We start from the raw sequence: 23,269 nt of genomic DNA on the forward strand, positions 1-23,269 counted from the left end.
TCAGCATCTGCTAGCCGCGAATGGAGCTGTGCGGAGAATGGAAGGGCTGCCACTTCGCTGCCGGTCGTTCTGGCTGGCGTCTGGTGCCGCTCCATCCGCGTGGGAGCTTTTCATCGTAGACATGGGGGTTCCTGACCGGATTAGTGTTGGGGGATCACACATTAAAACTGCCATTCGTACGCTGTTGTGTTTTGGATCTGCTGCCGAAATTTGCGCTTCTGGGATGCCCAGTGCAGTTCTGTGCGGAGCTGCTCTACTCAATGGGCCTACTCCTATGCGCAGGGGTGGCCGAACTGCACACGTGTTGTGTGACTTTTGAAGCCCCCGCTGCCCTGTCGGCTGGCTTGGAGAAGGCGTTTCTCTCTTTAAAATCACTTCTTCGAGCCAAGCCAGCTGGCAGCTTGGAGAATGCATTTAAAGTTAAAGTTGCTTTCTTTCCATCTCTCCCCCTCCCTCCCTTCTTGCGGCTCTCAAACATCTGACTTTCAAGTCTTGTGGCTCTTAAACATCTGACGTTTATTCTGTGTGGCTCTTACATTAAGCAAGTTTGGCCGGCCCTGTCTATGAGAATAATCCTGTACTGGATTATTTCGGAACGTACAATGGGTCAGTGATGTGGCACGGAAATTTTTGCAATATTGTATTTTTCTTCGGAAAAATTTTCAACCCCATGAATGTAAATACGATTGATCTATGGCCATCAAGGCTGTTGTGCTGCAAATTCGTCACGTCAGGTGAGCTAAAATTAGGATATGATGAAGCATTGACAGACCCCTGATAGAGCCAATGTGGTGTAGAGGTTAAAGCGTCAGACCAGGATCTGGTTCGAGAGAACCTGGTTCGAATCCCTGCTCTGCCATGGAAGCTCTGTGGGTGCCCTTGGGCTAGTCACACACCGTCAGCCTCACCTACCTCACAGGGTCGTTGTGAGGATGAAATGGAGAAGAGAATGTGGAATTCACTGCCACAGGAGGTGATGGCGGCTACAAGCTTAGACGGCTTCAAGAAGGGGTTAGATGAAAATATGGAGCAGAGGTCCATCAGTGGCTATTAGCCACAGTGTGTATATATGTGTGTGTATATATATAAAAATTTTATATATATATATATAATTTTTTTGGCCACTGTGTGACACAGACTGTTGGACTGGATGGGCCATTGGCCTGATCCGACATGGCTTCTCTTATGTTCTTAGAAGGAGGTAAGCCACTTTGGGTCTCCATTAAGGAGAATAGTGGGATATAGAATCCTAGAATCATAGAGTTGGAAGGGACGTCCAGGGTCATCTAGTCCAAGCCCGTGCACAATGCAGGAAACTCACAAACCCCTCCCCCTAAATTCACAGGATCTTCATCGCTGTCAGATGGCTATCCACCTTCTGTTTAAAAACCTCCAAGGAAGGAGAGCCCACCACCTCCTGAGGAAGCCTGTTCCACTGAGGAATCGCTCTAACAGTCAGGAAGTTCTTCCTAATGTTGAGCCGGAAACTCTTTTGATTTAATTTCAACCCATTGGTTCTGGTCCTACCTTCCGAGGCCACAGAAAACAATTCCACACCATCCTCTATAGGACAGCCCTTCAAGTACTTGAAGATAGTGATCACATCACCTCTCAACCGCCTCCTCTCCAGGCTAAACATGCCCAGCTCCTTCAACCTTTCCTCATAGGACTTGGTCTCCAGACCCCTCACCATCTTCGTCGCCTCCTCTGGACCCGTTCCAGCTTGTCTCTATCCTTTTTAAAATGTGGTGCCCAAAACTGAACACAAGACTCCAGATGAGGTCTTACCAGAGCAGAGTAAAGCGATACCATCACGTGATCTGGGCACTATACTGTTAATGCAGCCCAAAATTGCATTTGCCTTTTTAGCCACCGCATCACACTGTTGACTCATGTTCAGCGTATGATGCACTAAGACCCCTAGATTCTTTTCATTCATATCATTGCTAAGACAAGTCTCCCCCATCCTATAACCATGCATTGGATATTTCCTACCTAAATGCAGAACTTTACATTTATCCCTGTTAAAATTCATTTTATTGGTTTTAGCCCAGTTTTCCAGCCTGTCAAGGTCATCCTGTATCCTGTTTCTGTCTTCTGTGTTTGCAGCCCCTTCCAATTTCGCATAATCTGCAAATTTAATAAGCATTCCCTCTATTCCTTCATCCAAATCATTGATAAAGATGTTGAACAAAACAGGTCCCAGGACAGATCCTTGAGGGATATAAACAGGGGTGGAATTCTAGCAGGAGTTCCTTTGCATATTAGGCCACACCCTCCCGATGTAGCCAATCCCCCAAGAGCTTACAAGGCTCTTTTTTGTAAGCTCTTGAAGGATTGGCTACTCGGGGTGTGGCCTGATATGCAAAGCAACTCCAGCTAGAATTCCACCCCTGAACATAAACAAATAAAACAGCTACTTGTACACACTCCAGTCTTGTCCATAGTGTGTTGTTGTTATTATTATTATTAGTTTATTTCAGTGTTTGCCAGTTTGATGTAGTAGTTAAGAGCGGTTGACTCTAATCTGGGAGAACTGGGTTTGATTCCCCACTCTTCCTCTGCACGCAGCCCGGCTGGGTGACCTTGGGCCAGTGGCTGTTCTCTCAAGAGCAGTTCTCTCAGAGCTCTCTCAGCCCCACCTGCCTCACGGGGGGGGGGGGGTTCTGTCATGGGGAGAGGAAGGGAAGGAGATTGTAAGCCGCTCTGGGTCTAAATCCAACTCAGGGCAGGGTATAAATCCAACTCCCCTCCTCCTCTTGCTAATATTATCTAAAATTTTGCTGACATTTAATTAAGAAGATTATTTATTTAAAATCGGGATTGGAAAATTTTCCAATTCTGTCCCCCCCCCCCCAAGAAAAGCCATATCACAGCCATGAACACAGCCTCCATTATCGTGCACTCGAGCAATATTAAACCAACCTTGAAATTAGTTTAGATAGCTGAGTATTTGTTTTCCTCATGACTGGTCGCCTAAATGTGTAGGCGCCTGGGAAGAATATTTACACGCTGACTGATTGTTTGGACATCTCTTTAGGTTTACCGAGCCTATTCTCCCCCTTTCAGGGGGAAAAGTCCTCTAATGTTAACGTTTGTTGTTACTCTAAGGTGTCTATCAGAAGCAGGGTTTTTTCTTTTTTATCAGGAACTCCTTTGCATATTAGGCCACGCCTCCCTGATGTAGCCAGTCCTCCTGGACCTTACAGCAGGCCCTGTACTGAGAGCCCTGTAAGCTGCAGGCGGATTGGCTACATCAGGGTGTGTGTGGCCTAATATGCAAAGGAGGTCCTGCTAGAATTCCTTACAGGGCTCTCAGTACAGGGCCTACTGGAAGCTCCAGGAGGATTGGCTACATCAGGGGTGTGTGGCCTAATATGTAAAGAAGGTCCTGCTGGAATTCCTTACAGGGCTCTAAGTACAGGGCCTACTGTAAGCTCCAGGAGGATTGGCTGCATCAGGGGTGTGTGGCCTAATATGCAAAGGAGGTCCTGCTAGAATTCCTTACAGGGCTCTCAGTACAGGGCCTACTGGAAGCTCCAGGAGGATTGGCTGCATCAGGGGTGTGTGGCCTAATATGCAAAGGAGGTCCTGCTAGAATTCCTTACAGGGCTCTCAGTACAGGGCCTACTGGAAGCTCCAGGAGGATTGGCTGCATCAGGGGTGTGTGGCCTAATATGCAAAGGAGGTCCTGCTAGAATTCCTTACAGGGCTCTCAGTACAGGGCCTACTGGAAGCTCCAGGAGGATTGGCTGCATCAGGGGTGTGTGGCCTAATATGCAAAGGAGGTCCTGCTAGAATTCCTTACAGGGCTCTCAGTACAGGGCCTACTGGAAGCTCCAGGAGGATTGGCTACATCAGGGGTGTGTGGCCTAATATGCAAAGGAGTTCCTGCTATTAAAAAAGCCCCAATCAGAACTATCATTCCTGGTACACTTGTCCATTTTTTGATACATTCAGCTGTTGTGGTGTAGATGACTGTGGATCAGAAATGGCCAAACATGCTTAATGTAAGAGCCACATAGGATAAATGTCAGATGTTTGAGAGCTGCAAGATGGAAGGCAGGCAGGAAAATAGAAGAAGACAACCTCAGATTTATACCCCGCCCTTCTCTCTGAATCAGAGTCTCAGAGCAGTTTACAGTCTCCTCTATCTCCTTCCCCCACAACAGATACCCTGTGAGGTGGGTGGGTCTGAGAGAGCTGTCCCACAAGCTGCCCTTTCAAGGACAACCTCTGCCAGAGCTATGGCTGACCCAAGGCCATTCCAGCAGGTGCAAGTGGAGGAGTGGGGAATCAAACCCGGTTCTCCCAGATAAAAGTGCGCACACTTAACCACTACACCAGATTGGCTAGATGGGGGGGAGAGGTGGAAAGAAAGCAACTTTAACCTTAAATGCATTCTCCAAGCCACTGCCTGCCTCATCTTGGAGGAGTCATTTAAAGAGATAAAATGCCTTATCCAAATCGGCTGACGGGGCTTTGAGAGTCACGCAATATGTGTGAAAGAGCCACACGTGGCTCCTGAGTTGCAGTTTGGTCACCCCTGCTGTGGACTGTATGTAAGCATCTAATTGCATGAGAGGGCAGTGACCCACAGGAAAAGACAATACGTTGAAGGCAGCAGTAAAAGAGGAACACCCGAAATGAGGGAGGGACTCAGTCAAGGAAGCCACAAGGGCCCTCAGGTAGCAAGACCTCAGCAGGGCTGTTAGCAATGGGTCCTTCTGCAGAATGTTAATTCACAGCGTCACCATAAATCAGCGGCGATGTTGACAGCACGTAACACACATAAGAACATAAGAGAAGCCATGTTGGGCAGGCCAATGGCCCATCCAGTCCGACACTCTGTGTCACATAAGAACATAAGAAAAGCCCTGTTGGATCAGGCCAATGGCCCATCCAGTCCGACACTCTGTGTCACATAAAAACATAAGAGAAGCCATGTTGGATCAGGCCAATGGCCCATCCAGTCCGACACTCTGTGTCACACATAAGAACATAAGAGAAGCCATGTTGGATCAGGCCAATGGCCCATCCAGTCGGACACTCTGTGTCACACATAAGAACATAAGAGAAGCCATGTTGGATCAGGCCAATGGCCCATCCAGTCAGACACTCTGTGTCACACATAAGAACATAAGAGAAGTCATGTTGGATCAGGCCAATGGCCCATCCAGTCGGACACTCTGTGTCACACATAAGAACATAAGAGAAGTCATGTTGGATCAGGCCAATGGCCCATCCAGTCCAACACTCTGTGTCACACATAAGAACATAAGAGAAGTCATGCTGGATCAGGCCAATGGCCCATCCAGTCCAACACTCTGTGTCACACATAAGAACATAAGAGAAGTCATGTTGGATCAGGCCAATGCCCCATCCAGTCCAACACTCTGTGTCACACATAAGAACATAAGTGAAGCCATGTTGGATCAGGCCAATGGCCCATCCAGTCCGACACTCTGTGTCATACATAAGAACATAAGAGAAGTCATGTTGGATCAGGCCAATGGCCCATCCAGTCCGACACTCTGTGTCACACATAAGAACATAAGAGGAGTCATGTTGGATCAGGCCAATGGCCCATCCAGTCCGACACTCTGTGTCACACATAAGAACATAAGAGAAGTCATGTTGGATCAGGCCAATGGCCCATCCAGTTCAAGACTGTGTCACAGTGGCCAGAAAACCAGGTGCCATCAGGAAGTCTATCACTGGGGCCAGGACACTAGAAGCCCCCCCACTGGGCCCCCCAAGCAAACAGAATACAGAGTATCACTGCCCCAGACAGAGAGTTCCAATGATAAGCTGTGGCTAATAGCCACTGATGGACCTCTGCTCCATATTTTTATCCAATCCCCTCTTGAAGCTGGCTACACTTGTAGCCGCTGCCACCTGTGGCAGTGAATTCCACATGTTAATCACCCTTTGGGTGAAGAAGGACTTCCTTTTATCCATTTTAACCTGACTGCTCAGGAATTGCATTGAATGCCCACGAGTTCTTGTATTGTGAGAAAGGGAGAAAAGGACTTCTTTCTCTTTCACATAATTTATTATAAATAGTCAAGTGTGGGCCCATCTGCAGACACTTAAATCTGTGGATCGGGCCCACACTGGCCGAAAACAGATAGTTCTGCAAACTTGGAGGACTCCCAAGGTTTGTAGAAACATCTGAAAAGATGAAAAATGGACTGGTGGGTCAAATCTCCCCCCATACGAAAGCATTGCCGTGCACACACAGGCAACGCTCCTACCTCCTTGGTTGACAGAGCCCAAAATCTGTGGTGGTGTGGAGAGCAGTTTGGGTGTAGTGGTTAAGAACAGCAAACGCCAATCTGGAAAACCAGGTTTGATTCCCCACTCCTCCAAATGGAACTGGCTGGGTGACCTTGGGCCGGTCACAGTTCTCTCAGCTGTTCTGCTCAAGAGCAGTTCTCGAGAAAGCTCTCTCAGCCCCACCTGCCTCACAGGGCGTCTGTTGTGGGGAGAGGAAGGGAAAAGAGATTGTAAGCTGCTCTGAGACTCTGAGTGAAGGGCAGGTTATAAAAACCAACTCCTCCTCTTCTTCTCCTCCTCCTTCCTCCTGCTCCTCTTCTCCTTCCTCCTCCTCTTCTTCTCCTCCTTCCTCTTCTTCTTCCTCCTCCTCTTCTTCCTCCTCTTCTTCTCCCTCTTCTCCTTCTTCCTCCTCTTCTTCTTCTCCTTCTTCCTCCTCTTCTTCTCCTTCCTCCTTCTCTTCTTCTCCTTCTTCCTCTCCATCTTCTTCCTCCTCTTCTTCTTCTCCTTCTTCCTCCTCCTCTTCTCCTTCCTCCTCCTCCTTCCTCTTCTTCCTCCTCCTCTTCTCCTTTCTCCTCTTCTTCTTCTCCTTCTTCCTCCTCTTCTCCTTCCTCCTCTTCCTCCTCTCCTTCCTCCTCTTCCTCTTCTTCTTCCTCTTCCTCCTCTTCTCCTTCTTCCTCCTCCTCCTCTTCTTCTTCCTCCTTCTTATCTTCTCCTTCTTCCTCCTCCTCTTCTTCTCCTTCCTCCTCCTCCTTCCTCTTCTTCCTCCTCCTCATCTTCTCCTTTCTCCTCTTCTTCTTCTCCTTCTTCCTCCTCTTCTCCTACTCCTTCCTCTTCCTCCTCTTCTCCTTCTTCTTCCTCCTCCTCCTCTTCTCCTTCTTTCTCTTCCTCCTCTCCTTCTTCCTCCTCTTCCTCTTCTACTTCCTCCTCCTTTTCTCCTTCCTCCTCTTCCTCTTTCTCTTCTTTTTCCTCATCCTCTTCTTCGTTCTCTTCTTCTTCTCCTTCTTCTTCCTCCTCTTCTTCTTCTCCTTCTTCCTCCTCCTCCTCCTCATCTTCTTCTTCCTCCTCTCCTTCTTTCTCCTCTTCCTTTTCTTCTTCCTCCTCCTCTTCCTCCTCTTCTTCTTCTCCCCCTCCCCGCACTGGAAGCCGGAATCCCTATTAGGACTCACAGTAGCAGCAGCAGTGTTTGTGGGGAGGAGAAGGAGGAAGCGGAGTAGGGGAAGGTATCCTCTCTTGAGTATCACAGGTCCCCACCTGTTCCTACAAGTCCCCCTGAGCCCCCTCAAGAGGCAGGAGTTTTGGAAGGGGCTGAAGTATTCTAAATGCCTGTTTGTGCTGTTGTCATCTGCTAGGTTTGTCACCAGATTCATCGACCTGGATGGCTTGACGTGCATCTTGAACTTCCTGGGGAGCATGGACTATGAGACCTCGGAGTCTCGGATACATACCTCTCTCATCGGATGCATCAAAGCTCTGATGAACAACTCTCTCGGGAGAGCTCATGTCCTGGCCCACTCGGAGAGCATCAACGTCATCGCTCAGAGTCTGAGCACGGAGAACATAAAGACGAAGGTGGCCGTGCTGGAAATCATGGGCGCCGTGTGCCTGGTTCCCGGAGGTCACAAGAAGGTGCTGGAGGCCATGGTACATTACCAAAAATACGCCAGCGAAAGGACTCGCTTTCAGGTACGGAGCGTCACATCGTTGTGTGCCGTTTATGGAGTTTGTCTCAGATCGGTCGGAGGCGTGGGAGTTCTTTGTGGGAGAGGGGAATGTGATTTTTCAGAAGGCCTGCTCATATATTTTGAGAGCCAGTTTGGTGTAGTGGTGAAGTGTGCGGAGTCTTATCTGGGAGGGCTGGATTTGATTCCACTCTCCTCCACGTGCAACTGCTGGAATGGCCTTGGGTCAGCCATAATTCTTGCAGTGCTGTCCTTGCAAGGGCAGCTTCTGGTAGAACTCTCTCAGCCCCACCTACCTCACACCCTGGAGGTCCCTTCCAATTCCATGATTCCTAGGGGGTCTGTTGTGGGGGAGGAAGGTAAAGGAGATTGTAAGCCTCTCTGAGATTGAGAGTGAAGGGCTAGATATAAATCCAATATCATGTTCTACTTTTTGGCCGTTTGTTGACGTTAGTCAAACAGGTTTCGCAGGTTTCTGAAGCAGCATAAAAACCTGCAGAGCCTGTTTAGTAGAGGCAAAAATGGTGTGAATGGACACACTTTTGCAAAGCAATCTACCTTCCATTCTCTGGGATGAAACTCGCTGTCTCCTCCACAAACACACATACACACATTGTCTGCACTACTTCTCTAATTACAGAAATGAGCATTTTGAGGCTTCTCTCATGTTCTTAATATCGCTTGTCTTAGAAACCCCACGGGGGTCACCATAAGTCAGCTGTGACTTGACAGCAAAGAAAAAAGAAGCTAAGAAACCTCATGATGCTATTTAACAATGCAGAGTAATGAATTGTTCAGAGTTTGTAGAATCTTTCGGGCTCAAGTGCCGTGTTCTACTGGAGAAAGTTTTCCTTCCAGACGTTTCCTTTCCTTCCTTCCTTTTCTTCCTTCCTTCCAAACTTTCTCCAGTAGAACACGGCACTTGAGCCCGAAAGATTCTACAAACCCTAATGATGTTACCAGCCGTGAAAACCTAAAATCTTTGAGAATTATTCAGATTTTTTCCCCCTTTTTTTGTGAGATTCATTGAATCCGGGTCTTTTAACATTTGGATAGACAGCTTCAAGAGGGGATTGGATAAACATCTGGAGCAGAAGTCCATCAGTGGCTAATAGCCACAGGGTATAGATGGAACTCTCTGTCTGGGGCAGTGATGCTCTGTATTCTTGGTGCTTGGGAGGGGCAACAGTGGGAGGGCTTCTAGTGTCCTGGCCCCACTGGTGGACCTCCTGATGGCACCTGGGTTTTTTGACCACTGTGCGACACAGAGTGTTGGACTGGATGGACCACTGGCCTGATCCAACATGGCTTCTCTTATGTTCTTATGGATCTGCTGTCCCATTGGTGAGGTGGAAGCACTGGAACCATATTCTCATTCGTTGTCCCCTCTATAAGGAAGCTAGGGACAAGACAATTCTCCCTATTTTGGAACAGTCTATAAGGGTTCTAACGGATAAGATATCTCTAGAGAAATTGTTGATTGATGCAGTACTGTCAATCGCTAGAGTGACAGATAGGTTTTGCGCCCAGGTGACCAAGCAGAAGAGCAGTTTTAAATAAGAGGAGCTTTTTCTTTTGGTGTAGACTTTGTGGAGCTATGACAAATGACTACTGCTGTGTGCTAAAATTCTTTCTACATTTTAACGCTGCTGTATTATATGGACACAGGAGTGGAATTCTAGCAGGAGCTCCTTTGAATACTAGGCTGCACCTCCCTGATGTAGCCAATCCTCCAATACCTTACAAGGCTCTTTTTTGTAAGCTCTTGGAGGATTGGCTACATCAGGGGGTGTGTGGCCTAATATGCAAAGGAGCTTCTGCTAGAATTCTACCCCTGTATGGACATGTATTTTGAACATATGAAGCTGCCTTCTACTGAAGCAGACCCTGGGTCCATCAAAGTCAGTATTGTCTACACAGACTGGCAGTGGCTCTCAAAGTCAGTATTGTCTACTCAGACTGGCAGCGGCTCTCCAGAGTCTCAAGCTGAGGTTTTTCACACCTATTTGCCTGGACCCTTTTTAGTTGGAGATGCCAGGGATTGAACCTGGGACCTTCTGCTTACCAAGCAGATGCTCTACCACTGAGCCACCGTCCTTCCCCTATTTTAGTAGTACACCTCTGATAGATTGGTACATTTTACTTTTTATTTCCAATGCATTTGTCCTTTTTATCTGGTCTGTGACTGTTATAATAAAAGTAAGGCTAAGGTGTGTTGTGCTTTGGGCAGAGCCTGAGCAAAGAAAAAGAAAAAATCAAACTCATTTTTCACAGATATGTCTTCCCACTATGTACTCCACAGACGTTAATCAACGACCTAGATAGAAGCACGGGGCGCTATCGAGATGAAGTGAGCCTCAAGACGGCCATTATGTCCTTTATCAACGCGGTCCTGAGTCAAGGCGCAGGAGTGGTACGTTTGGCAGCCGAAGGAGAGAAGAGCGGCTTTGATTTTGTTCGGTGTTTGAAGGATGTGGGATGCAAGCAGGGTGGCCAGCTCGGAGTTCGGAAATACCTGGAAATTTGGGGGGTGGAGCCCGGGGGGCGGAGTTTGTGGAGGAACGTCACTGGGATACAATGCCATAAAGTCCACTTTCCAAAGCAGCCATTTTCTGGTATCTGTCACCTAAAAATTACCTGCTACCAATGTTATTTTCTGATATCTGTCACATAAAGTCCACAGTGTGATGGACAGTGTGATGTGGTGGCCAAAAAGGCAAATGCAATTTTGGGCTGTATCAGCAGAAGTCTAGTGTCCAGATCACGCGATGTGATGGTATCGCTTTGCTCTGGTAAGACCTCACCTGGAGTCTTGTGTTCAGTTTTGGGCACCGCATTTTAAGAAGGATATAGACAAGCTGGAATGGGTCCAGAGGAGGGCGACAAAGATGGTGAGGGGTCTGGAGACCAAGTCCTATGAGGAAAGGTTGAAGGAGCTGGGGATGTTTAGCCTGGAGAGGAGGCAGCTGAGAGGTGATAGGATCCCCATCTTCAAGTACTTGAAGGGCTGTCATATAGAGGAGGGTGCAGAATTGTTTACTGTGACCCCAGAAGGTAGGACCAGAACCAGTGGGTTGAAATTAAATCAGAAGAGTTTCCGGATCAACATTAGGAAGAACTTCCTGACCGTTAGAGCAGTTCCTCAGTGGAACAGACTCCCTCCTTGGGAGGTGCTGGGCTTTCCTTGCTTGGAGGTTCTTAAACAGAGGCTAGAGGGCCATCTGAAAGCAATGAAGATCCTGTGAATTTAAGGGGACGTGTTTGTGAGTTTAGAGCGGTTCCTCAGTGGAACAGGCTTCCTCGGGAGGTGGTGGGCTCTCCTTCCTTGGAGGTTTTTAAGCAGAGGCTGGATGGCCATCTGACAGCAATGAAGATCCTGTGAATTTAGGGGGAGGTATCTGTGAGTTTCCTGCATTGTGCAGGGGGTTGGACTAGATGACCCTAGAGGTCCCTTCCAACTCTATGATTCTATGATTGATTCTAAAGATTACCTCCTACCAATGCTCCCTCTAAGCTGTGGAGTCTTGTGAGCAAAAATTCCACTTTGTGAGCTGCTGGCATTAAAGTTATGAGCTGCTGCATCAATTAGCTTGCTCTGGGGCCATTTTCCCTGAGCTAAGACAGGGAGCTGGGGGCTAAAAAACTGTGAGCTAGCTCACACTAACTCAGCTTAAAGGGAACACTGGTTGTAATCCTAGGAGATACGCAAATGCTATCTAGAGCAGAGGTGTCAGATTTATTTGTTATTTGTATATTAGGCCACATCTCTCTGATATAGCCAATCCTCTTGGAGCTTACAGTTGGCCCTGTACTAAAAGCCCTCTAAGCTCTTGGAGGATTGGCTACATCAGCAGGGTGTGGCCTAATATGCAAAGGAATTCCTGCTACAAAAAAAGCCCTGGGCTTGGTTCAGTAGCTCTGCTGTGCAATTGAGAGAACCTGGCAAAACAAGCTGTCCCTCCTCCCCTTCATCCCGAAGGGAAGTGCCTCAGCGAGTGAAGAAAACAGAGGCTTTGCTCTGTAGCTCCTGTGTGATTGAGTGAGCCTGGCAAAGCAAGCTGTGACATAGAAAGATGCAAGAGAGAGGAAGAAGAAAGCAGACTTGCTTGTGGGCCTGATAGGAGCCCTCTGGGGGCCTGATTTGGCCCCCAGGCCACACGTTTGACACCTCTGCTCTAGCCATGTGTGAACTCTTAATTTATACTGCTCTTGTGATGGGGAGGACCACCTGAAAGCAGCTTTTCCAAAAATGGTTGTGTTCCCTCCCTGCTTGCTTCCAGGAAAGTCTGGACTTCAGACTTCATCTTAGATATGAATTTCTCATGCTGGGGATTCAGCCGGTCATTGACAAATTAAGGGAGCACGAAAACTCCACGTTAGATAGGTAAGTTTGAACTGGGTGGGTGTTTTGATTTTCTATTTTGCATCATTTCTTTATGCTCCCTTCCTGCTGGATTTTGTGCTTTATCTTACCCACAAATGCCTTTTATTTCTAGTAATTTGAATTAGACTAAATTACTTGCAATTCTGCTTAATAATCCTGAAACTCTCCTGGAGGCAGTAGAACTTAATAGCGGCTATTAGTCATTTCTGTGTTATACTATTACTTTACAAAATGCTGTATAATATTTCTTGGTTTTCACCCTTGGAGGGGGGAAAAGTAACCATTCGTTTACCACATCTGTTTATCATCATAACTGTTAGCCACTGGGTTGTCCGTCCCAAAAGGTGAACAAAGCAAAACAGGGCCAGTCCTCATGGGCACTTAATGAAATTGCTGAGCACTCAGGTTAGAATGGATAAAAGGAAGTCCTTCTTCACCCAAAGGGTGATTAACATGTGGAATTCACTGCCACAGGAGGTGGCGGTGGCTACAAGCATAGACAGCTTCAAGAGAGGACTGGATAAACATATGGAGCAGAAGTCCAACAGTGGCTATTAGCCGCAAGGCATAGATGGAATTCTCTGTCTGGGGCAAGAACATAAAAGAAGTCATGCTGGATCAGGCCAATGGCCTGTCCAATCCAACACTCTGTGTCATGCAGTAACCAAAACCCAAGTGCCATCAGGTGGTCCACCAGCCTGGCCAGAACTCCAGAATACCCCCCATTGCCCCCCAACCACCAAGAATACACAGCATCACTGTCTCAGACATAAGAACACAAGAGAAGCCATGTTGGATCGGACAAATGGCCCATCCAGTCCAACACTCTGTATCACGCAGTGACCAAAACTCAGGTGCCATCAGGAGGTCCACCAGCCATACCAAAACTCCAGAATACCCCCCATTGCCCCCCAACCACCAAGAATACACAGCATCACTGTCACAGACATAAGAACACAAGAGAAGCCGTGTTGGATCAGGCAAATGGCCCGTCCAGTCCAACACTCTGTGTCATGCAGTGACCAAAACGCAAGTGCCATCAGGTGGTCCACCAGCCTGGCCAGAACTCCAGAATACCCCCCCCTCCACTGCCCCCCAGCCACCAAGAATAGACAGCATCACTGCCTCAGACATAAGAACACAAGAGAAGCCATGTTGGATCAGGCCAATGGCCCGTCCAGTCCAACACTCTGTGTCACGCAGTGGCCAAAACTTCGGTGCCTTCAGGAGGTCCACCAGCTGGGTCCAAACTCCAGAAGCCGTCCCACTGGTGCCCCTCCAAGCACCAAGAAGACTGACCATCACTGCCCCAGACAGATTTCCCACCTAGCAGTGTAACATTATAAGTCTGTCTGCAAAATGTTGTATTGCGGTTGGATAGGCAAGCAAAGCCATGCCTTCAGTTGTGTTTTTCCTTCTTCTCTTTCACCCTCCCCGAAGGCATTTAGACTTTTTTGAGATGCTCCGGAATGAAGACGAGTTAGAGTTTGCCAAAAGATTTGAGCTGGTATGTATCGTAACCTATTTTACTCTTATTGTAAAGGGCATGTCAAGCAGAGAAGGCCATTTGTCAGTGGGGGAAGGGGGGGGGGAGAAAAACGAGATCGACTCTGTGGGTTCAGACCCAGCAGATTCTCTGGCAGGACTCTTGGATTCTCTGGCCAGAAAAGCCGAAAATAACTGTATTAGGACTCCAGAGTGCATTTCCCATTGTGAAATTTGGAAACCTTGATATGGATGGGGAGGGGACTCTGTTGCTGCTGAGTGGTAACTGATTATTCTAGACAGCAGACCGTGAGAAGGAGCAATTGTGGATACCTGCTGATAGGGGTGGAATTCTAGCAGAAGCTCCTTTGCATATTAGGCCCTGATGTAGCCAATCCTCCAAGAGCTTAAAAGGCTTACAGGAGCCAGTTTGGTGTAGTGGTGAAGTGCGCGGACTCTTATCTGGGAGAACCGGGTTTGATTCCACACTCCTCCACTTGCAGCTGCTGGAATGGCCTTGGGTCAGCCATAGCTCTGGCAGAGGTTGTCCTTGAAAGGGCAGCTGCTGTGAGAACCCTCTCAGCCCCGTCTACCTCACAGGGTGTCTGTTGTGGGGAGGGGGAAGGTAAAGGAGATTGTGACCGCTCTGAGACTCTCAGATTCAGAGTATAGGACGGGATATAAATCCAGTATCATCTTCTTCTTCTTCTTCTTTTGTAAGCTCTTGGAGGATGGGCTACATCAAGGGTGTGTGGCCTAATATGCAAAGGAGCTCCTGATAGAATTCCACCCCTGCCTGCTGAGTAGAAGAAGCACCATTTCCTCAATCCTGGAGCACTGTCCAGCCTGTGGCATAGTTCACATATTGCATGGCAAGCATGAGGGCCAAGGTCCTATTGACCCAGCCTTACACACGACACTGCCTTTCACTAAATCAAACCTTGGTTCATCAAGGTTAGTGTTGTCTACTCAAGCTGGCATCTGCTCTCCAGGTTCCCGGGCAGAGATCTACCCCATCCCCTGGTCCTTTTCAGCTGGAGATGTCAGGGATTGAACCTTAGACCTTCTGCATGCTAAGCAGAGGCTCTGCCCCTGAGCCACGGCCCCTCTCTAGTCGTGGCGTTTTGCTGAACATGTGAAGCTGCATGATGGTCAGAGCGCTGGTCTGACAAGGTGTGTTGTCTGCTCTGACTGGCAGAGGCTCTCCGGGGTCTCAGGCTGGGGTCTTTCACAACACCTGCTCTCTGATCCATCTTTTAACTGGAGTTACCGGGGATTGAACCTGGGACCTGCCGCATGCCAAGCAGAGGCTCTACCACTGAGAGAGCCTACCACTGAGAGCCAGTTTGGTGTAGTGGTTAAGTGTGCGGACTCTTATCTGGGAGAACCGGGTTTGATTCCCCACTCCTCCACTTGCAGCTGCTGGAATGGCCTTGAGTCAGCCGTAGCTCTGGCAGAGGTTGTCCTTGAAAGGGCAGCTGCTGTGAGATCCCTCTCAGCCCCACCCACCTCACAGGGTGTCTGTTGTGGGGGAGGAAGGGAAAGAAGATTGCAGGCCGCTCTGAGACTCTGTCCTTGAAAGGGCAGCTGCTGTGAGAGCCCTCTCCAGCCCCACCCACCTCACAGGGTGTCTCTTGTGGGGGGAGAAGATACAGAAGATTGTAGGCCGTTCTGAGCCTCTGTCCTTGAAAGGGCAGCTGCTGTGAGAGCCCTCTCCAGCCCCACCCACCTCACAGGGTGTCCGTTGTGGGGGAGGATGGGAAAGGAGATTGTAGGCCGCTCTGAGACTCTGTCCTTGGAAGGACAGCTGCTGTGAGAGCCCTCTCCAGCCCCACCCACCTGACAAATTGTCTGTTGTGGGGGAGGAAGGTAAAGGAGATTGTGAGCCGCATTGAGATTCAGAGTGGAGGGCGAGATATAAATCCAACGTCTTTTTCTTCTCATTACAAAGTAGATGCCTTGAGTGCCATCAAGGCTATTTGCTGCATCTGCCATCAAGACGAGAAAGCGTACTCAAGATTTTCTTGGGCCGCGATGCTTAGCGTTATTTATTTATTCTGTTTCCCCATCACCGCAATCCCAGGTCCATATAGACACGAAAAGCGCCACCCAGATGTTTGAGCTGACGAGGAAGAGGCTGACTCATACGGAGGCATACCCGCACTTTATGTCTATCCTTCACCACTGTCTCCAAATGCCTTGTGAGTAAAAGGGCATCTCTTTGAACCCGTTATCTATGTGCATTGAAGGCTGTGGGGTGGAAGAAGGTGTGTGGCTCCTATACCTATGCGGTCCTCAGAGATTTTAAGGTCCAAGAGGAAGGGGGTTAAAACATAAAGGAAAGCAAGCCTTGCTCCTACCAGCAAGACTTCTTTAAGAAACATTTTATTTTAATTTATTATGGCAACCAAAGACATCACATGACACTACCACTACACAACATTTTACATCCGTTCCCATTCCTCTCACGCAACATAACTGATACGTATTTAACATATATTAGAAGAGGAGGCAGCGATTTCTATATTTCTAACAGTCCAGTAAGTTCCCTTATTTTCCCTTATTAATGATTTGGAGTTGGGAGGAAGTGAAGTGGCCAAGTTTGCAGATGACACTAAATTGTTCAGGGTGGTGAGAACCAGAGAGGATTGTGAGGCACTCCAAAGGGATCTGTTGAGGCTGGGTGAGTGGGCGTCAACGTGGCAGATGAGGTTCAGTGTGGCCAAGTGCAAAGTAATGCACATTGGGGCCAAGAATCCCAGCTACAAATACAAGTTGATGGGGTGTGAACTGGCAGAGACTGACCAAGAGAGAGATCTTGGGGTCGTGGTAGATAACTCACTGAAAATGTCAAGACAGTGTGCGATGGCAATAAAAAAGGCCAACGCCATGCTGGGAATTATTAGGAAGGGAATTGAAAACATATCAGCCAGTATCACAATGCCCCTGTATAAATCGATGGTGCGGCCTCATTTGGAATACTGTGTACAATTCTGGTCACCGCACATCAATAAGGATATTATAGCATTGGAGAAAGTGCAGAGGACGGCAACTAGAATGATTAAAGGGTTGGAACACTTTCCCTATGAAGAAAGGTTAAAACGCTTGGGGCTCTTTAGCTTGGAGAAACGTTGACTGCGGGATGACATGATAGAGGTTTACAAGATTATGCATGGGATGGAGAAAGTAGAGAAAGAAGTCCTCTTCTCTCTTTCTCACAATACAAGAACTCGTGGGCATTCAATGAAATTGCTGGGCAGTCGGGTTAGAACGGATAAAAAGGAAGTACTTCTTCACCCAAAGGGTGATTAACATGTGGAATTCACTGCCACAGGAGGCGGAGGCGGCTACAAGCATAGCCAGCTTCAAGAGAGGATTTGATAAAAATATGAAGCAGAGGTCCATCAGTGGCTATTAGCCACAGTATATATATATATATATATATATATATATGTGTGTGTGTGTGTGTGTGTGTGTATACACACACACATATATTGGCCACTGTATGACACAGAGTGTTGGACTGGATGGGCCATTGGCCTGATCCAACATGACTTCTCTTATGTTCTTATTTTCTATTTGTTACCCTTCCTCTACGTTTGGCAACTTATCAGTTTCTGCCTTCTTATTTTCCTCACATAAACATTCATAGAACAAATTCCATTTACCTTCTGCTTGCTTATTTTCCTTTCCTTTTAACATGTCAGAGAAGGTATCCATTTCTGCTGTATCTACAATCATTACTAGCAAGTCATCCGTTGTCAGTAGATCTCTTTTTTTTCAAATGTTTTGCCGCTGCCAGCAAGACTTTTAATTGCATTTGCCCAAAAGAAAAACGCGGGCAGCGGTTTAATGGGAACTGGTAATACACCGAAGAACGTTGCAGCCGCTTTGCTGGATCAGGTCAGTGGGTTCCACTCAGAGGTCCCCAACCAACTGCATGTAGGATTTTCTCAAATTATTTCCTCATAGTTCTGGATTTGCCCATGAAAGTCCAGCAGGCACACAACCTCTTGGGCTGTTTTGTCCACCGATAATTGGATTAAATTTCCAATACTGCATAGCTTGCCTGTTCACTTATTAAGCCATGCGTTTCAAAGATTTCAGCTACTGTTTTCTGCCCCTGGGAATAACTGTCTTGCCCTTAATTTGGGGTGGGGAGGGAATCCTTACATACTTTTTAATTTTCCCCACAGTTCGTCAGCGTTCTGTGGCGACTCAAATGCACAGATGGGTGGAGATTTCCGCCTTAATTGGAGAGGCCTTCTAAAAGATGCTGAGTCTTCCAAGGTCTTTTCATTCTGCATCTTCTTCCAAAAGCTTACCTAAGTAAGCTGCGTTTAAGTATTTTAGACCGGGGTGTCGAACTCATTTGTTATGAGGGCGGAATCTGACATAAATGAGACCTTGTTGGGCTGGGCCACGTCAGGTTGGGCTGGGTGTATACCTATTTAAGATTAGGTAGCAGAGACAGAAGCTTTACAAAGGACACAAACTCAAATATATATATTTTTAAAAACCTAAAGCATGCTTAAAATGTTAGGACTCGGTCTTAAAAGTACTTTCTTTGCATCTCTCCCATGGGATCTAGGGAACTGGGCAAAGGAAGCTCTGGCTCTTTCCTTCCTTCCCCAGGGGACCAGGAAGGGGAGGAGTCTCAGCCCATAGAAGGAAGAAAGGCTTGGCTCAGTAGTTCTTCTGTGAGATTGAGCAAGCCCTGCAAAGCAAGCTGTGATGAAGAAGGAAAAATATGGGGAGAAGGAAGCAGATGACAGCCAGTTCCTCGGGGGCCCGATTCGGTCCCCGGACCGCTTGTTTGACACCCCTAAAGACAGTTGGTTCTTTACTGTTTTTAAATTGGCGATTCCTTCTAACATAGCATCCGGGGATGGATTTCCTGGAACCTTTTTTTCCCCCGCCTTCAACACAGCGTCTCTCCCCAAAGCACAGAGCCCCTCCTGCATATACTCCATCTTATTGAAAGAACCTTCAGAAGAATCTGGAAGGATGTCTCCTTTGTGTCTGCATGGAGGGCCCGCTTAGAACTGCCTGGTTCCAACTCAGCTTGGAACCTCCCGTCCACCTGGCGATTGCTCATAGAGCCCCAGGTGGCCATTCCGTGACCCTCCCTTCCCGATAGCGATTTGGAGGGGCATCCACTCCCTGTGCTTAAAATTCCACAACTGCCCACAAGACAGTGGGGACCAGTGTTCTCTCTAAGCTGAGTTAGCGTGAGCTAGCTCACTGTCTTTTTTAAACCCCCAGTTCACATTTTTGCCTCAGCTTAGGAAAAAATGGCCCCAGAGCAAACCAATTTCTGCAGCAGCTCACCGGTTGCATGCCAGTTGCTCACAAAATAGAACTTCTGCTCAAAAGACTCCACTTCTGCTCAAAAGACTCCACAGCTTAGAGGGAGTACTGGAGGTGGGGGGGGGGGGGTGCTATGTTAAATATTCAAAGGTATTTTAGAGTAGCTACCTGAAGCTGTAGCCATCTCTGGCAAAACTGCTCTGAATCTGTGACGAGACTGCATCCTTCCAGTTACTTTTGATTTCTTTTGAGTGAAGGGTGGGGTATAAATCCAGCTGCTCCTCCTTCTCTTCTTCTTCCCTGTCCTTTCTCTTGCTGCTTCACGTTTTGGCTGTCAGTTTCTAACGTTTTGGCGTGTATGAGAAGCGGTGGTGGTGCCGTTCCTAGAAGTTGTCTGCTGACCTTTCATCTTTAGTTCTCGGCCTACTTAACTGCATTTCATAGATTACTCTTGAAAGCCTGCCGTTAGCACAAACATCAGAGGCTATTACTGTTATTATTTCTAAAGTTACTGGGAGCCATTTTGGTGTAGTGGTTAAGCGTGCGGACTCTTATCTGGGAGAACCGGGTTTGATTCCCCACTCCTCCACTTGCAGCTGCTGGAATGGCCTTGGGTCAGCCATAGCTCTGGCAGAGGTTGTCCTTGAAAGGGCAGCTGCTGGGAGAGCCCTCTCCAGCCCCACCCACCTCACAGGGTGTCTGTTGTGGGGGAAGGAGATACAGGAGTTTGTAAGCCACTCTGAGGCTCTGATTCATAGAGAAGGGTGGGGTATAAATCTGCAGTCGTCGTCTTCTATATTGTCTTCTTTTAAAACCATTTGCTTTTGCATTGGACCTGTATGGGGAATCTGACTAACATATGAAGTTTGTTACATATAAAGAGCAATCGCATTTCCAGGGACAGAATGCTTTCTTGGTTTTGCTCCTTTTTTTCTTTTTAACTCACAATGAACGCCCACTTCCACTCCTAGGAAAAGCATCATTCCTATCATCTCACTGGGTAGCTTTTTCTGTCTGGAGCACCGGGAGTTCAGAGCGCTGAAATTACACATAATTTTTCATTATGCCTCGCGTTTTATTGTCTGTTTCATCCTTAGTGGTTTGAAATCTGATTATCCCATCTTCCTAAAAAGATCTCGCTGCTGAGCATTTCTCTCTTTTTTTCTTCATGGAAGTGTCGGCTCGCCCCTGTCAGTTTCTCGATTTGATGATGCGGAAGATCATCCAGTTCATGTCGCTTTTCCCCCGTTCCTCTCCTCGTTTGATGTAGTGGTTAAGGGTGCAGGCTCTTATCTGGTAGAACCGGGTTTGATTCCCCACTCCTCCACTTGCACCTGCTGGAATGGCCTCGGGTCAGCCATAGCTCTGGCAGAGGTTGTCCTTGAAAGGGCAGGAAATATACTGGGTCCGATGCATTGGTAGATCACAGACTACTTTATTGGTACTCAGTACAGGGCAGCTTCTGGGAGAGCTCTCTCAGCCCCCACCCACCTCACAGGGTGTCTGTTGTGGGGGAGTGGAAGGTAAAGAAGATTGTGAGATGCTCTGAGATTCAGGGTATAGAAGATTAATAATAATAAGATGATGATGATATTGGATTTATATCCCGCCCTATACTCTGAATCTCAGAGTGGTCACAATCTCCTTTACCTTCCCCCCACCACCACAACAGACACCCTGTGAGGTGGGTGGGACTGAGAGAGCTCTCACACCAGCTGCCTTTTCAAGGACAACTCCTACGAAAGCTATGGCTGACCCAAGGCCATTCCAGCAACTGCAAGTGGAGGAGTGGGGGAATCAAACCTGGTTCTCCCAAATAAGAGTCCGCGCACTTCACCACTACACCAAACTGGCTCTCAGGATATAAATGTGGAGGATATAAATCCAGGGCAGAATATAAATCCAATATGTTCTTCTTCTTCATTTCCTCGTTTTAGATAAGAGAAATGGCAACACTGTCCATTATTGGCTGCTGCTGGACCGTATTATTCAACAGATCGTGATTCAGAACGACAAGGGGCAGGACCCGGATTCGACACCCCTGGAAAACTTCAACATCAAAAATGTCGTCCGAATGTAAGAGCTCTTTCCCTGGTTCCTCGAACCGAATGCAAAACTTGAAAACTTTCCATATTCACGTATGACTGCTCATCAGGGGTCGTTTTGTAGAAAAATAGGAGGCGGAGCTCATCAGCACAGCTCATTAGCATATGCAGCTGCCCCCCCCCCCAGCCAAAAGCAACCCAATGCAAGAAAGGAGAGCCCCGGGCGAGCGAGGCGTGCTTGGGCTGACTAGAGATCCAACCAGCCGAAGCAGGCCTCGCTCTCCTGGGGCTCACCTGGGCTGCTCCCCCCGCCAGTCAAAAGGCCAGCAAGCCACTCACCATCCAGGATCACGTAAGAAGTGGAGAAAGGGTGGCATGGTCTTCTCCAGGGTTTATGAGGGCTGCTGGGGGTGTGGCAAAGCCCCTGGTGGCTGGCTGGTTGCCCGCTCTCCTAATCCAGGGGTTGTTATGCAGCTGCACCTACTATTCAGTGGACAAGGTAGGTAAGTGGGGAGGAAGAGAGGGAACCCGCAGAAAGGTTCAGGAGCTGTGCTCCTGTGAGCTCCTGCTGAATCTGAGGCCTGCTGTTCATGCAGATTTAAAATCATTGTTTGTCACAAGAAAAAAAAAAAAACTGCAGTCTGAATTCTGTGTCTCCCTGTGGAACAGTGGGAGGGCAGCAAGGATGTCTGTGTGTTTTGTGAACAGGGCATCCGCATCAATTAATTGATTCTTCTTTGTTCTCATTGGTAGTAACATGTACTACCAGTAGCAGCTATCGTCCAACTGACTATGATAGTAGTGAATACTTAGGTCTGCAGATATGAGGTGTTATAACCAGTGTTCCCTCTAAGCTGAGTTAGTGTGAGCTAGCTCACAGTTTTTTAGCCTCCAGCTCACACATTTTTGTCTCAGCTCAGGAAAAATACCCCTAGAGCAAACTGATTTATGCAGTAGCTCACAGCTTTAATGCCAGTAACTCACAGGTTTAATGCCAATAGCTCACAAAGTAGAATTTTGCTCACAATGCTCCAGCTTAGAGGGAACATTGGTTATAACCAAATGTTTAGTTAGATTGGAGTCCAGTTGCATCTAAGAGACCAATAAGGTTTTTGGAATATGAAGTTTCAAGCGTCAAAACTCCCTAGAGAGCCAGTTTGGTGTAGTGGTTAAGTGCACGGACTCTTACCTGGACGAACCGGGCTTGATTTCCCACTCCTCCCCCTGCACCTGCTGAATGACCTTGGGTCAGTCACCAGTTCTTGCAGAGCTGTTCTCTCAAGTGCCGTTTCTGTCATAGCTCTCTCAACTCCACCTACCTCACGGGGTGTTGTGGGGAAGGGAAGGGAAAGGAGACTGTAAGCTGCTCTGAGACTCCCAAGAGAAGTCTCCAAGTGAAGTATAAATCCAATCCCCTCTTCTTCTTCCCTTTGTCAGATAAGGAAACCTTGCCTCTCAGAAACTTATACCTTGAAAATCTTGTTGTGGTCTCTTAGGTGGCTCTGGACTCGAATCTAGCTGTTCTGTTCCGGAGCCCGAATTCATGAAACACCTTTCAAGACAGCGAAAAGAAAACTAGACCACTGTATAGAACGTGTTGGCGGGAGGTCAAGAAAGAAGAGTGATTTTAAATTTTGGGTTTTATGTTTTTAAGGTATTCTATTTTGATGCGTTTTTATCTGCGTAAGCCGCCTCGAGTTCTGCAAGGAAGAAAAAGCGGCTAATAAATATTTTAAATAAACAAAACCCAAAAGCAGTCTTGCAGGTTTTACTTAACCCTAGGTCTGGTGCTTGCTATGCGTGCGGCGCTTTTGGAGGTTTCCAGAGAAATCGCGCACTTTTTTTCCTTTTTTTGCAGGTTGGTGAATGAAAACGAAGTTAAACAATGGAAGGAGCAAGCAGAAAAAATGCGAAAAGGTGAACGATGCGTGCAAAAATAAATATAACATATATATATGTTGGGCAAAGGGCTCTTTGACTCAGAAGCCTGTGCACTGTCACTTTTGATGGTCTCTAAGCTGCTACTGGGCTTGAATCTAACGGTTCTACTGCAGACCAATACAGCTGCCCTCTGAAACAATAGCAAC

At 47.6% G+C, this 23,269-nt stretch overlaps 1 protein-coding gene across 1 annotated transcript in view; it reads left to right on the forward strand.

Annotated features, from left to right (window-relative positions):
• The first annotated feature begins 693 nt into the window (after positions 1-693).
• Positions 694-23,269, forward strand: part of DAAM1 (dishevelled associated activator of morphogenesis 1) — a 97,050-nt gene continuing 74,474 nt past the window's right edge. Inside the window, exons 1-8 of the mRNA XM_060261510.1 lie at positions 694-734; positions 7,629-7,962; positions 10,261-10,371; positions 12,239-12,342; positions 13,783-13,849; positions 15,911-16,028; positions 21,075-21,213; positions 23,041-23,099. Coding sequence (XP_060117493.1) covers positions 694-734; positions 7,629-7,962; positions 10,261-10,371; positions 12,239-12,342; positions 13,783-13,849; positions 15,911-16,028; positions 21,075-21,213; positions 23,041-23,099 — 973 coding nt within the window. The remainder of the gene's footprint in view (positions 735-7,628; positions 7,963-10,260; positions 10,372-12,238; positions 12,343-13,782; positions 13,850-15,910; positions 16,029-21,074; positions 21,214-23,040; positions 23,100-23,269) is intronic.

This window comes from Heteronotia binoei, chromosome 21, assembly GCF_032191835.1.
Source record: "Heteronotia binoei isolate CCM8104 ecotype False Entrance Well chromosome 21, APGP_CSIRO_Hbin_v1, whole genome shotgun sequence".
In the NCBI taxonomy this organism is placed as follows: Eukaryota; Metazoa; Chordata; class Lepidosauria; order Squamata; family Gekkonidae; genus Heteronotia; species Heteronotia binoei.